We start from the raw sequence: 15351 nt of genomic DNA on the forward strand, positions 1-15351 counted from the left end.
TTTGGCACTGCAACTGAGAAGACACAGCTGCCACTAATCCTTCAAGGTTGCTGAGCTGCCCTTACACAACGGTGTTTCGTGAGGAAGAAGAATTACAAGCATTTTAATCACACATTTCCATGAAGGTTTTAACGCATCTCCCTGAAATCTCACAAGGGTGTGGAAACTATCTTCTGTGAAGTTGACATCACATGAATGTGAATCTCACAGTGGGACACTATCACTGAGTGGGAGGATGGTTAAACGTTGAAATAAGAGGATTCAAACGTACATAATCACACCTTCAGTTGAGCAAGCCATTCACATAAACATCAAATGTATTAACAAAAATGCAATATTTTTACAGTGGTTGCACACCTGTGGCCCAAAAGTGATTTTGATATTTCTTCACTTTCCTAACCCTACCATGATCTGGACAGTATTCTGGCAGAGCTTGCCAGCGCATTGTAGGGTGCATTCAATTTACATTCCATTGCAATAAATGGAATGAATACAACAGGTGGGTGATTCAGTCCACCACATTATGACCTAGACATTGCAGATGAAATGTTGCGCCACGTATTGGCTGATAGAAGTTGTAAAAGCCACATTATGTGCTCTCAAGTCAGTGATATGGACTGAGGATTAAAACTGAGCCTGTGGCTCCTCTAGCCATCAATTCCATTCTCTAAAATGAATGGCTAGGAGAAGTATCACTAGCTCCAGATCACTAGTTTCCCAAAGACCACTTTTAATTCTGGTGATTGCAGCTCCCCATGTGTAGTGCTTGTGTATCTTTCCAGGATCAACCAAAGTGGGCAACCAGGTAGCTGCAGTAAAGCCAGGTCATCGCAGTCCTCAGACTGTGTAAATTGTGGCAAATTTACATTCAGATTTCGGGTGGCTGCACAATGCTTATGCATGTGGAACCAGCACTCGTGTGTGTCTTAGTGCAATACAAATAGCTATTGACAGTGCCAGCTTAGAATCACAGAGTTAGGTAGGTTTCTGGAAATCTGGTTCGCCACATCATATGGAACCCAAGAGAAAATAATCTGGGGCTTTCCTGATTGGGTATGAGGGAGATGAGTGAAGCTTTACCCAGAGAACTGCTGAACTGGCTTTTTTCCTTATCCAAGTTGAGGAAGGATTTGAATGACGGTGTTGGGGTGGGGACGGGTCAGGGGTCAGGAGTGGTGGGTGTGTAGATTTGTTGGTGCATAGGGATAGAATCAGCCAATTGATCAGTGCAAGCATAATAGCCATTCTGCATAGATAAAGTATGAACATTATATACATAGCATACACCATAAATACACATTTCACAAATCACAGAATGGAGTATTAAGTTTTCAAAATATTATCAAAAACTTCTTTAGGAGTTTCATGGTGAACATCTCACCAATGTTGTATATCACTTTGTGCCATGTGCTGAGGGGGAGGAAGGGCTCTGTGCCTGATCCTTGGCAGTTTCAGTCAACATAGTCCTGATCGTTGGCAATCGAGCAAACTGCTGTAGGGCTTTGTAGTGGCCCACGTGAGAAGGTGGGAGTAGGAGTGATACAGGAAACTCATACAGCAACCTTTAAAATCTTGAGTTCTTTGTTTTGAATTTAAGCTATGTGAATGCCCAAAGCAGAGAATTTCTGAAGCAAAATCTTGAACACTCAGCCGTGTGTAGACTGAAGTGGAAACAGTTCTCCGAGCCAGGTTACCTTGCTGCTATATGCAGTCTAAGTTACAGTCTGTGCTAATATTTTGTTTTCCTGAACCATAGGAAGTAAAGCATGAAATACAGGCCTGTGCAATAGTACAAGCTGTGTCATTATGCAAATATTATGATGGTTGTAACGATACAGCTTTATGGGGAAAGAAAAACAACCTTTCTCATGAAAGGTAAAATAAAATATTTTCTTTATACATTTGTAAAATTAGCTTTGAACATTAAATTTGGCATTTTTTTTACCAGGGCTCAGCTTCTCTATCCTAAACATATAGTTAAAAAACGTGGAAGCAGTGTACACTAACTGAGATGCTTCCTTCAATTCTCGGCGTTCTTTCTGTTACTATTTTAAGTTGAAAGTTATTTGTTGTTTGAAAAGTTGAATAAAAGATCAAACTAATTCAGTATCAGTTCTCTGGAATTAGTGTTTCTAAAGGTATTGGTACATTGGGCAGAATTTTCCGTTTGACGTGCGGGAGGTGGGCCCCGCACATCTGCCCGTAAAATGACGCACAGTGACATCAGGCAAGCGTCCCGATGTCGCCGCGCGCCATCGCGATATTTCACTTGGCGGGCATGCAATGAAGTCCAACACACGCCAACCATTAATTAACAGGCCACTCAAGGCCCTTTAGTGTTCAATCAATGCTGATTTTGCGGTGGCAGTGCGATCTTCGGGTCGGCGCACGGGCACAACGAGCAGGTGGGTAGGAGACATTTGTATTAACCTAATCCACGGGTAAGATAAGAGGGCTCAGTGGGGTGGTGAATCTGCTCTGTGAAGTATTTATTGTTGAAAGTTTTTCAAATTTATCTGTGTGATCTGCAGTACTTCAGAGCGCATTCCGGCTGCTTTTTCTGGACTCTCAGCCTTCAGGTCAGCAGCCTGCAGTGAGGAATATTTTCCAGGCCTGCAGGTTTCAGAAAGCCTCCCCATAGCCTGGGAATGGGAGCTGATCTGTTCACTGGAGCCAGCTCCTCTGAGGAGGAAGGGAGAGCTAGAAGGTGGAGATGGCCAGGAGTGCACATTCAGCCTCCAGGGGAATCACCTTTGGGAGGACAGGCGCAGGCACAAGGGGGGCAAGGCCAAGAGGTAGTCCAAGGCGAAAGGGGCCGCAGAAGATGCCACTATCCTGCTGCCAGGGTATACAGGTGGTGAAGCAGTTACCTCAATATGGCTGAGGTGCAGTGCCGAAGGAGGTTCCCTCTCTCAAGGGAGACAGTCAGCTGTATCTATCAGATAATTGGGCCTGAGATCTCCCCTAACTGTGTGGGTGGACACCCCATACCAGTGGCTCTAAAGGTCACAGCTGCCCTCAGCTTCTCTGTCTCTGGCTCCTTCCAAGGGTCAGTGGGTGATCTTTGCGGTGTCTCCCAATCAGCTGTCCACACTTGTGTCAAGCAGGTCACAGATGCTCTGTTCAGACGGGCACTAACCTTCATCCACTACCGCTGGGACAGGTCAGCCAGACACAGTGAGCCAGAGGCTTCGCGGCCATTGCTGGCTTCCCCCATGTCCAGGGTGCAATAGACTGCACACATGTGGCCATCAAGGCGCCAGCAGGTGAGCCCGGTGCCTTCATCAACAGGAAGGGCTTCCACTCCATGAACGTGCAGATAGTGTGTGATCACAGGATGCTGATTCTACAAGTCTGTGCAAGGTACCTAGGCAGCTCCCACGACGCCTACATCTTCTGACACTCCCAGGTGCCGGGGCTCTTCAGTGCTCCAGCCCAGCTAGATGGATGGCTGCTGGGTGACAAGGGCTATCCCCTCAGAAGGTGGCTCATGACGCCTCTCTGCCATCCAAGAACAGAAGCTGAGGAGCGCTACAATGGGAGCCACACCTCCACAAGGGCTGTGGTGGAGAGAGCCATCGGTATTCTCAAGATGCGCTTCTGGTGCCTGGACCACTCAGGGGGCGCACTCCAGTACACCCCAGATCGTGTGTCGCTGATAGTGGTTCTATGCTTCACTCTCCACAATCTTGCACTGGAAAAGGGGGGACGCTGTGGATGATGAAGACGTCGACGCAGTGGCTGCAGCTGCACATGATGAGTCCAGCAGTGATTCAGAGGATGAGCAGGGAAATGCTGAGGGGGTAGACGCTGACCCGGGACTACTCCAGGGAGGCAGGGACACCCGGGATGCTTTAATCCTACAGGACAAGCCTGGGCTGCTGCCTCGATACTCGACGCCTAAGTGCAAAATCTGCCAGGTCAGCAGCACTAAGGGCCTTGTAAATAAAGCTGAATGTCCAACAAATCACTTATTACACCTATGTCAACCACACACATGCAGAAGAAACGAGGCACCTTCAGCCATGGTCACACATCTTCATTTAATGTGTGAAGCAAAAGAACTTATCACAAAGAGAAAACAATAGTGTTAACAATCAAAAATAAATCATAAAGATCTCATCTCAGGCCAACACAAAAGCACCAGCGAAAAAACTGTGGTGTGCCTCAGGTGCCTTATGCTTTTGTTTACGGGTGCCATGTCTTGGTGCTGCACCATTGCTCGGAGTGGCATCTGAGCCAGCCTGCTGACTCTGCTGTCCTGTTGGCCTTGATGACCTTGGCGGTCATCCTCTGGCCTGTGGAGCCTGAGCTGGCCCCGCCTGGGAGGAAGCTGCCTGTTCCACAGCTGGTATCTCCCCAGTCATCACAGCCTCACCGGATGATATGGCCACTGGCAGAGGGGTGGAGGAGCTGCCGCCCTCATCTGGAGCGCCCTGAGAGGTGCCCGCAGAGACGACGGGCAGCTGCTGCACCGACGTAAAGTTGCTTCGGACCTCTCTGCTCATCGTGGATGGATGGGCACTGAGTTGGGAAACTTGGTGCCCAGACCATCTCCCACACTGGCAGTGACCAGCTGAGGTCATTGCCGATGTGAGGCTTGCTGGTCAGAGCCCATCCCCAAGAAGCCCTGGCGGGTCTCCTGGAGCAGGTTTTCCACGAGAGTCGCCACTCTCTCCATGGAGGACACATGGCGCTCAGACATGTGGCTCATTGTTTCGGCGATAGTCTGCGTAGACTCCTCCACCACGGACACCAAGCCAAGCACAGCCTCATGTATCTCCACCAGATGCTCCCACACACCCAGCCACATTTCCTGCTTTTGCTGCGTCGCGGACGACTCCAGAGGCACATCATCAGGCACCGACTGAACATTTGCCCGGTCCCCTGCAGTCCTCCAGCTGCTGGTGCCATGGGCACTCTATGTCTCTGCCAGCTCCTCCATTGAGTGTGAAGTGCCGTCACCGCTGTGCCCCGGGACACTAGCCATTGTTCTAATTCCCACCGAGGAGCTAGTATCTGCGCTGGTGCCTGCCTGACAGAAATGGTGATGCTGGTGAGACTTCAGGTGTGAGAGGGGGCATCTGCTGCTCCTCCTCCCAGCCCTGCTCTGATGATGCTGAAAGGAAGAACAAGGACAGTGGATCAGTTAGCGTGCAGACAATGACAAAGTTCATCCCTGTCCCCCCGGCTCATTATGCGCTCAACCTTCCATAACCAATGGTCCAGCAATGTTGCAATAATAACTAATTTAACAATCATCAGTGCTATGGCTGTCAAGAGGACAATGCCGACCTCACTGTTGGCCTTAATACCTGGCCATGGCATCCCAGCCTCACCGATACCAGCAGACCTGGGTGCATGGCACCTCTCCAGTTCAAGGGCCTCCTGCTCGAAGTGGCTTAGTATGGAGAGCTGTGCCTGGCCACCTCCAGTCCTCACACACTCGGCCACATCCTGTGCATTCTTCTCCTGAAAAAGAGAGAAGAGCATTGATTAGGGCAAATTGCAGATGGACTCTGTTTGCGCACGGCCCACCCCAACCAGAGTGGGACATATCAGGCCTCCAGTGCCTCCTCTCCCCGCTGCTGCCGATCACTCAGAGAAAGATGCTTGGCCTGCTCCCCACCCCCCCCACCGCCCCCTTGGACACATGCTGCCTACATCACATTACCTACATCACATACCACACGGTATCTCCTCCCATAGCAAGGAGGCACAAGCACGTGCAGCGTAGAGGGCAGCAGATGGTTCGTTGCCATGACACCTTGAGGCTCCCCTTCCCCCATCTCATCACCGTGACTACGACATGTCCTGGAGTTCTGAGTCTGCGCCTAGGTGCAGCTCCTCCAGGTTGCCCCTAAACCAGTCATGTGGGACTCAGAACAACACATGCTGCGGGGGAAAATCATCTCATGACCCACTCAGGCTGACCTCAGCATGGGCACTATCTGCTTGGCCACCCAGCAAAGGAAAAATACCGTCAATGCAGTCACGACACCGTGTCTTGGTGGGGGGAAGGGGGGTGAGGGGGGCGCAGAGGGTAAAGCTACCTGCTGGGTTAAATGCCCAATGCCAACATGGTACTCACCCTGCCAGACCACAACAAATCATTGAAGCACTTGTGGCACTGGATCCAGGTGCGCTGCACCACGTCGTGGGAGCTCACCTCCTCCGCCACCTCCTCCCTGGCACGTTTGGTGAAGTGGGGGAGTCTCCTCCTTCCATCCTGGGGGTCTAACACCTCCCGCCGTGCTGCCATCTCCTCAAGGAGGGCAGCAAGGCAGTCATCAGAAAAATGAGCACACTAGCCCCACCTCTCCACGCCCCCCCCCCCCCCCCCCCCCAACCCGCTGGCCTACCCTCCAGCCTGGCCGGCTCACCCGAATTCCTCTGCTGTGGCCTAGCACTGGTCATTGTGAGCCACCTACAGGAGGCTGCCAGGCCTCCTTTTAAACAGACTGTCGGGTCGCCATTGGACATGGCGGTCTGTGCACTCCCGCCGCCGCCCGCCCACTCCCGCTATCCTCGGGACTCGGGAAATATGCTGGGTGGGCCTTAATTGGTGTAAAATGGCAGGCAGCAATCATGTCCACGCCTGCTCCCGCTCCGCACCCCCGCCAGACGGAAAATTCTGCCCATTGTGTCTGGATTTAAGTCTAATCAAGACCAAGGTCTCTTGTTCCATTGATGTCACCATTGTGGGATGGTGAGAAAACACATTCTCACCTCACCATCTTTGTTAAACATATACTCTCCTCTTCTCTGACCCCTCCACTCCAATCCTTGATTCCTCCCTAATTTTATGTAAGTGCCTCAGTTTGTGTCTGCTGGTTCTAAGAGTCCTTTATGAATTGTGTTTGAGCAGTCTCAGCCAATTTTTACTGGATACAGGCCAAAGCTCAAAGCTGCTCATTATGTGAATTAATCTGACAATCTTGTCAGAGGCCTTAAGGATAAGATGCATGAGAAATGGGACAAATCAGACTCATGCAGAAGAGATGGGCTTCTGAATTTGTGGCTGAGATACATTTTGAAGCAAAGTAGAGGGATCTTTACTCTCTATCCGGTCATTTTATGTTTTCTTGACATTGACACTGTGACACTAACGAAGTGAAGCGTTCTATTATCTAGCACTGACTGTCCTCATCTTGATGGGCACAAGAATGCAAACATTATCTTTTTTTCAAACCAAAATGATGTTCCTTTTCTTTCTTCCTTCATGTGATGTGAGTGTCGCTATTTTTTTCTTCTTCATCTCTCACATAACACTATCTAAGCCAAAGCATGGGTTAAGAAACAGCCAGTCACATTTCATGAATTACAACTACTACAGGTACGGTTTTTGATGATTGGGTGAGAATGTTCTGAAAACCAACAGAAGATATTATTTAAGACCATCTTACAGGCTTCCTGTAGTAATTATGGTTTTATTTAGTGTGCAATGTACCTTTAATAATAATACGTGTTAAGGAAGATCTCATGATCTGTAGTAACCAGCAGGAGAGTAGCGTGGGCTATCTCATCAGGCAATGTAGAGATGGAGTTGAAGTAGAAAGCACATGTGTAGTTGCTGCTGAGTATATTGTAAATAAACTTAATGTTTCCACCCAAGAAGCGTCCGCTGTTCAACTCTATCATTAATAGTACAGCTCAGCCACCCCACAACAAATTGGCAACAAGGATAAAACAGGAATGACTGGAAGAAATCACGTTGAAAAGAAAGGAAAATATGCTCACCAGGTATGCTGTCACTTTAGGCTAACGAAGAAATGGGCCCCGATCCAAATGGCTGAGAAATCTGCCAGAGCACTTCCAACATTGAAAGGACTAGTACCGAAGTTGCAGGACCCCTGAGTGAGAGTCTACAAGACGGGTGAGCAAAACATTAGAAAGGGGAGAGAACCTGTACTTACGTTGTGGAGTGGGCGGCAGCCCCACAGGCTCAGTGGGTTGGAGAGGCTGGCACGCAGCTTGCAAGTTAAAGGGAAGGAGCAGCATCAGAGCAGAAATCAGTGCTGAAGTTTTAAAATTAAACAAAAAAAAACAGCCCGATTGGACCATGAGGTCGTGGGTCTTCCAAAGTGAGGGGCGTCCAACATCAAAAGAGCCTGCGGAGTAAAAGGGGAAAGCCCTGCAGAATTGCCCAGTAAAGAGAGAGGAAATCGCTGCTGTTTTTTTTTTCTGAAAAGGAACCAAGTTTTACAAAGTTAAAAGAGAAGAAGGTCCACGATCACGGAGATCCTGCCAAAACTCAAAAAGCGCAGGAAACACAGCATTGAAAAGCCGACAGCTGCAGAGACAGCCAGAGTAAAAAAGAACGGTGACTGCTCTTAACGCGGCAATACGTTTAAAGCAGTAAATATAAGAAAAACGGCTATGGACAGAAAATTAGAAGAGGTCCCAGAGAGAGGGCAACTCTGCCGAAGGGAATAAGACACCTGAGAGAGGGCAATTCTGCGGAAGGCAACAAGAGACCCCAGAGAGGGGACATCTCTGAGGAAGGGAATAAGACCCCAGAGAGGGGGCAACTCTCACAAAAGGAATAAGAGACCCCAAAGAGAAGGCAACTCTACAGAAGGCAACAAAAGACCTAAGAGAGAGGGCATCTCTGTGGAAGGCAACAGGAGACCCCAGAGGGAGGGCAACAAGAAATTAAACAGTTGAAAGAATAGTTGGTTGTCCTTCAAGATCAAATGCAAAAGGAATTTGTAACCATTCAGCAGTATGAAGAAATTAAGGCGTCTCAAATAGTAGAATGGTAGAAATACAAAGAGGGCTCAGGGGAAGCCCTGGTAATTGGAGAGGACTCACAAGAAGCCCTGGGAGTCGTATATAGCTGGATACAGCCAGGAGACAGGAGTTCGGAGAAACTCCAAGGCAGTGCCAGCTCAGTGAAGCCAGCTGTCTAGCAAAGAGCTGAAGAATCAGTTCAATGAAGCAAAAGAGGCTTTGGAAGGAAAAGTCATAGCACTTTCCAAGGTCTGAGTAGATAGTGAAGTCATGGGTAAGTCAGTCACTGAGCTCAGACAAGTTGAGTTTGCATCTAAGAGAATTCTGGCCAATAGTGAAGACAAAAAGAAGGCCGAGATTAAAGTCTGTGCTGGGAAAAAGAAAAATGCACGTTCCAAGCAAAGGAGGTAATCTATTTGGGTGACCAGGTAGATTCACAGGGCCTCCACCCTGTTGAGAAGAAAGTGAGAGCCATAAGAGAAGCACCTCTTGTGCCAAATAACACCTCAGAGCTCAAATCATTCCTAGGAATGATCAACTATTAAACTATTATGGGCAGTTCTTACCCAATTTGTCTACACTGCTGGCCCCCCTGCATTCTCTACACAAAAAGAGCAAACGTTGGTCTTGGGAGGTGCCCCGGAAAGAAGTTTTCATAAAGGTGAAACAATTGTTGCATTCATCCAATCTATTAGTGCATTATGACCAGACCAAAGAATTGGTGCTGACATGTGACGCACCTCCCTATGGAGTGGGAGCAGTGCTTTCTTATTGGATGGACGGCGGCACTGAATGGCCAATAGGTTCCGTATCAAGAACACTCACCACAGCGGAAAAGGGATACTCGCAGGTAGAAAAAGAAGACCTGTCCATCATCTTTGGTGTCAAGAAATTTCACCAGTACCTACACAGCCACCATTTTACAATCATTTCAGACCACAAACCATTGCTAGGATTGTTTAGTGAGGACAAGGCTATACCACCCACAGCCTCAGCAAGAATACAATGATAGGCCTTAATTCTTGCAGCATACAAATACACTTTTGTACATAGACCTGGCAATCAAATTGCAAACACCGATGTTCTTAGTCGTTTGCCTTTACAAGAAAATGATGAGCACACCCCAGTTCCACAGGAATTTGTTTTACCGTTAAATTTCTTAGATTCCTCGCCGGTATGTGCTCGACAGATCAGAGACTGGACAAGTTGAGACCCAGTCCTATCTGAAGTATTAGAACCAAATGCTACATGGTTGGTCACCGGAGCCCGTATCTGTTTAAATGAAACCGTACTTCAACAGAAGACATGAAATAACCAGCCAGGATGGCATCTTTTTGTGGGGAGCAAGTGTGATAGTTCCTCCAAAGCGAAGGGAGCTATTTTTACTTGAACTACACAGTGCCCATCCAGGAATTTTCCGAATGAAGACCATAGCACACAGCTATCTATGGTGGCCTGGGATGGATGGCAAAATAGAGAGTTTAGTAAAGCACTGTGAGTAACGTCAGTAACTGCAAAAGTTGCCAGTGACAGATCCGTTACAGTCATGGGAGTGGCCAGGTAGACCCTGGGTGTGGTTCTATATTGACTACATTGGACCTTTCCTGGGAACAATGTTTCTGCTCATAGTTGGTGCCCATTCAGAAATGGTTGGACGTATATGAGGTGAAGTCACCAACATTGGCCGCTACAATTGAGAAATTATGTCAGAGTTTTTCCATTCACGGACTACCAGATGTAATTGTTTCCGATAACGGCACAGCACTTACGAGTGCTAAGTTTCAATGGTTTATCAGACTCAACGGTATTACTCGTATGAAAACTGCACCGTATCACCCGTCCTCAAACGGACTGGCCGACAGGGCAGTTCAAACGTTCAAGGCAGGTATGAGAAAGCTAACTGGTGATTCCTTGGCTACCAAACTAGCATGCTTTCTTTTTCATTACAGGACTACCCCTAATACAACAACAGGTGCCACACCTGCGGTGTTATTGTTGAAATGCCATCTCAGGACAAGATTGAGCTTAATAGTGCCAAATTTAGAGGAGAAGATGGAAAAGAGTCAGGAAAGCCAGAAAACTAGACACAACTGGCATAGTCGTGAGAGGAAATTTACTGTGGGAGAGCCGGTATAAGTGAAAAATTGCGTGGAATGACCAAAATGGTTACCGGGTAAAATAAGTGCAGTGACTGGACCTCTATCTTAACACGTGGAAGTGGAAGGTCGGATCATCTGTAAACATGTGGACCATTTAAGGAAGAGAGAGACCATTCACCAAGATTTGGTTCCTCCAGTCATCATGACCGGGTCTGCATTTCTGTTGAGGATACTCAACCCAGAACTGGCATGTCTGATGTTCCTGTAAGAGTTGAGGATACAGAACTGCAAGTGCCCACCGAAGCACCTGATGTTCAGGCAACTCTGGAAAAGGAGGTACCTGACAAAGAATCTGAAGTTCTGGTGCTGCGACATTCCACATGTACCAGGAAACCACCTGAAAGACTGTACTTGTAAATATAATATGTATACCCGAGTTAAAAGGGGAGGAATGTAGTAATTATGGTTTTACTTAGCGTGCAATGTACGTTTAAGAATAATACTTGTTAAGGAAGATCACGTGATCTGTAGTACACAATAGGAGAGTAGTGCGGGCTACCTCAGGAGTCAGTGTAGAGATAGATTTGGAGTTGAAAGCACACGTGTAGTTGCTGCTGAGCACATTGTAAATAAACTTAATGTTTCCACCCAAGAAGTATCTGCTGATCAACTCTATCATTAAAGTACAACTCGGCCACCCCACAACACTTCCTTATGGATGGTTAAGCCAAGCGAGGAACAATTTACTTTAGACACACTCACCACTTGTGAACGATAGTCCTTTGAGGAGCTCTTCCTCTCTGGAAACATCCAGAGTATAACCTGTGAAGGACGGTTCTGCAGCTGGTTGGAAAGTTTTCAGAGATTCAGTAGCCATTCGGATCCTGAAGTACAAATATTATACCAATTGTCAAGTATTTTCTTTACATGGACAAAAGGCACAAAATACAAATGATAAACAATGCTTCTCAAGTCAAAGTTGATTACAAACAATGCAACAAAGAGAACTTTTTCTTCTCAAATGGTGTCCTAGGGGTTGGCCAATGGTTTTTATTTAATTGGAGACAGTAGGCCCAATGCTGTTATATTTACAATGCATGTTTCTTCCATGTCACAGATAATACCTGGGATTTATGTTAACATCAAACATGGAAAATTAACTTTACTTTCAAATTTCACCAGTGCTAATAACAAAGTAACCATGACAGTACAGTTCACTTTATTAAAACATCTGCAGTGTAAAGAGTTGTTCAGATGTTAACAACACAAAATGACAAATGGCATAGTGATTATTCATTTAATCTGTCATGATGGACCAGTAAGCTAACACTACTGCTATTTTTAAGAGGTAAGAAAAGATACAGATGTATTAAAAATAATTCAAATAAATTGTAGATCCAGCAGATTTCAAAGATGTGAGCAATCCAGCGATATGAATCCTTTCCTGATATCCTGTCCTTCTGGTCACATTGCTGTCAATATAGCAAGTGACAACATTGAGGAAAATATTGCCTTCAGTGATCTTCAAAGTAGGGAATTGATAAGTGATGATTATGTAGCATGGAAATTCATGTTCACACAATGGACTCTTACTGCAGCAAGTTTGATAGGCAAAATGGCTTTTTCTCTTGCTAGATTTTCTTATATTCTTAAAAATAAAGAAAACAAAAAATTTACTGTCCAGGAGGACAACTGTATTGGCTTAGACAACTGAAAAGAAATAAGAATGGAAGATAGAGAAGGAAATGGGGGAGGATCCTCACTATACTTATTGGGCACAGACAAAATATTTTTCACTGGTTTGGGTACAAAAATGAAAGAGGCCAAAGAGAAGATAGAGGTTGGCTAGAGGAAATTAGCCCATCTATTTACTAAGTACTGACAGCAGTATTAGTGCCTTCTCCCACAGCATGGATGTTTTCAGTGTGAGTTTGGTGCATTTGTAGCATTAAAATATCAACCATCCTTTATGTTGCAAGTTGATGTATTTATTCTTGAACTTCCACATTATACGCAGAAATATATAGAAGTTAAAACATGGAACAGATCATTCGGCCAAACTGTGTTTACCTCTACGTGAGCATAAGGGTTTGATAACCTTGAAGTGGGAAGACCTGTGGAAACTCTTACAAATGTGGCCACTCGGAATAGTACAAACACATGCCCCATCTATTTTCAAAAGAATAATCATCAACATGACTTCCATTCTCTAAGGTGCGTATTCTACATGTTGAGTAATAGCAGTTCTCCATCCCCAATGATACATATTTACATTAGGCAGTCTGGGATTACAGAAAAAAAATCACAGTATTATGTTGTGTAGATATCCTGAAATGCTGGACTAAAAATTAAGTATAAGAGTTGTGGTATTGTGCCAAACCCTTCTTGCTGGCAAGATTCTCAGTCTCCTATGAAGCCCGCGGAAGTATAACTGCTAGCCAATGAACGGTGAGAGAACTATGGGAATTCCACATAAATTTAGGCTTTACTCTTTCTGTGAGAAAAGTACAAAGATATGGATGGTAAATTTCACCTCCCCACTTGGACAGTGAACTTATTTTAATGGAGATGAAAATTGGCCATTTCTGTATGGCGGAAAATGTACTCTTGTTTTACTGCCCAAGCAGTGAACGTGAAAATTACTCCCTTTATGAATTAACTGTAATTTTTTAAATGTTAAAGGAAACAAAATAGAGGTGCTTCAGCCTTTCTGAAGGTTTAGGAAAGGCTCATTAGCAGGTGTGATTGTCACAAATCCTTAGGTACAAAAATAAATACAAGCTTTTGCAAGCATCTGAGAATGATAGGTTTTTGCTAGGCAAGGTTATAAAAGGATATGGAATCAAGGCAGGTGAATGGAGTTGCAAATAAGCCATGACCTCATTTAAAGGAGGAATAGGCTTGAGGAGGTGAATGGCCTACTTCTACTCCTATATTTCTATGTTCCTAATGATATGCCCCAGGCAAAAAACATTTGCTAGAAAAGTAGTGAAACAGGTTTATGTTTGACCTGTTTATAAAGCTATTAGGGTGTGTATAGTTTAGGAACATAGGAGCAGGTATAGGCCATATGGCCCTTTGAGCCTGCCCTACCATTCAATAAGATCACAGCTCTTCTGATTGCGGTTACAGCTCCGCTTTCCTGTCTGCACCCTCGTAGCCCTTGACTTCCTTGCCTAACAAAAATCTGTCTAACTCTGCCTTGAATAAATACAAAGCCACCACAACTTTCTGGGGAAGACAATTCCACACACCAATTACCCCTTGGGAGAAAATTGGGGTTTCTGCCTTAAAAGGGAGCCTCTTATTTTTAAACTATGTCTCCTAGTCTTAGTCTCCCCCACAAGAGGAAACATCATCTGGGTATCAAGTCTGCTCAGGATCTTATATGTCTCAATAAGATCATATCTCATTCTTCTAAGCTCCAGTGTGTATAGGCCTAGCCTGTTCGAACTTTCTTCATAATTGTAGTAACTATTGTTCTGATAATTGTAGGACTGTAGCTTTAAGAGTAGTCCTGTGTTGTAAGATCACATAATCTGTGTAAACCAATGAGTTAGCAGTGCAGGGAACCTCTTGGAGAGAGTTCTTCTTTAGTTATAGAGTTTGATGCACACATGTAGTTGCTGTTGCTGTCTTGTAAATAAAGGTCAATGTGTCCAAGAAAAGTTGCCTGGAAAATCAACTCAAACTGGTGACGAGGGTAAATCAGATCCGGTACTGTACCTCGCCCAGCGGGAGAGACCATTGCTACCTATGTAGCGAAATTAAAACAACTAATGCAATATTGTGATTTCGGTGAAACCCTGAATGACATGCGCAAGAATCATTTGGTATGTGGCGTGCAAGAGGATGCTATTCAGCAAAGGTTGCTGGCTGAAGTGGATCTTGACTTTAAGAAAGTGTTAGAAATAGTGCTTACGATGGAAAGCGCTGTAAAGGATTCACAAGTGATTCAAGGGGCACAAAATGACTCCGGTCTCCTAGTTGGGTGCGAACAGTCAGCCGAAAGTGGTGTGAAAAGCCGGAACTCTGCCACAAAGCGGGAAACAGCCCCGTTAACCAAAAATTTAGAGGAAACAGCTTAGCAGCCAAGTCGAAAACTAATTTTCATCAACGTGGAAACAATCATTCTCCTAATGATTGGCAATTTAAAAAGATAGAGTGTTATTTTTGTCACAGAAGTGGACACATATTGAAACATTGCAAAGCGAGATTTAAACAGGCTTCCAGGCAACAATCAAACGTATAATGTGGAAGAGCCAGAAACAACCGATTCTGATATTTATTCCTTATTCGATATGAAATTTGGGAAGATAGAGCCAATTACTGTCACATTGCAAGTGAATGGTAAACCCTTAAAATGGAAGTAGACATGGGTGCTTCTACCACTGTAATAGGAGGACACACTTTCAGATATTTAAATAAAGGTGATCAACAATTAAACTTGGAACAAATTTCTGCCAAACTGAAAATGTATACAGGTGAAGAAATCCAGATAAAAGGTATCATCAAGGTA

At 45.5% G+C, this 15351-nt stretch overlaps 1 protein-coding gene across 3 annotated transcripts in view; it reads right to left on the minus strand.

The window, feature by feature from the left end:
- trim36 (tripartite motif containing 36) overlaps positions 1–15351 on the minus strand; it is a 165534-nt gene that overhangs the window by 71102 nt on the left and 79081 nt on the right. For all 3 annotated transcript variants that reach the window (XM_078566387.1, XM_078566379.1, XM_078566372.1), the window contains one exon: positions 11595–11716. In XM_078566387.1, the coding sequence (XP_078422513.1) occupies positions 11595–11716 (122 nt within the window). The remainder of the gene's footprint in view (positions 1–11594; positions 11717–15351) is intronic.

This window comes from Cetorhinus maximus, chromosome 2, assembly GCF_964194155.1.
Source record: "Cetorhinus maximus chromosome 2, sCetMax3.hap1.1, whole genome shotgun sequence".
NCBI classification, from domain to species: Eukaryota; Metazoa; Chordata; class Chondrichthyes; order Lamniformes; family Cetorhinidae; genus Cetorhinus; species Cetorhinus maximus.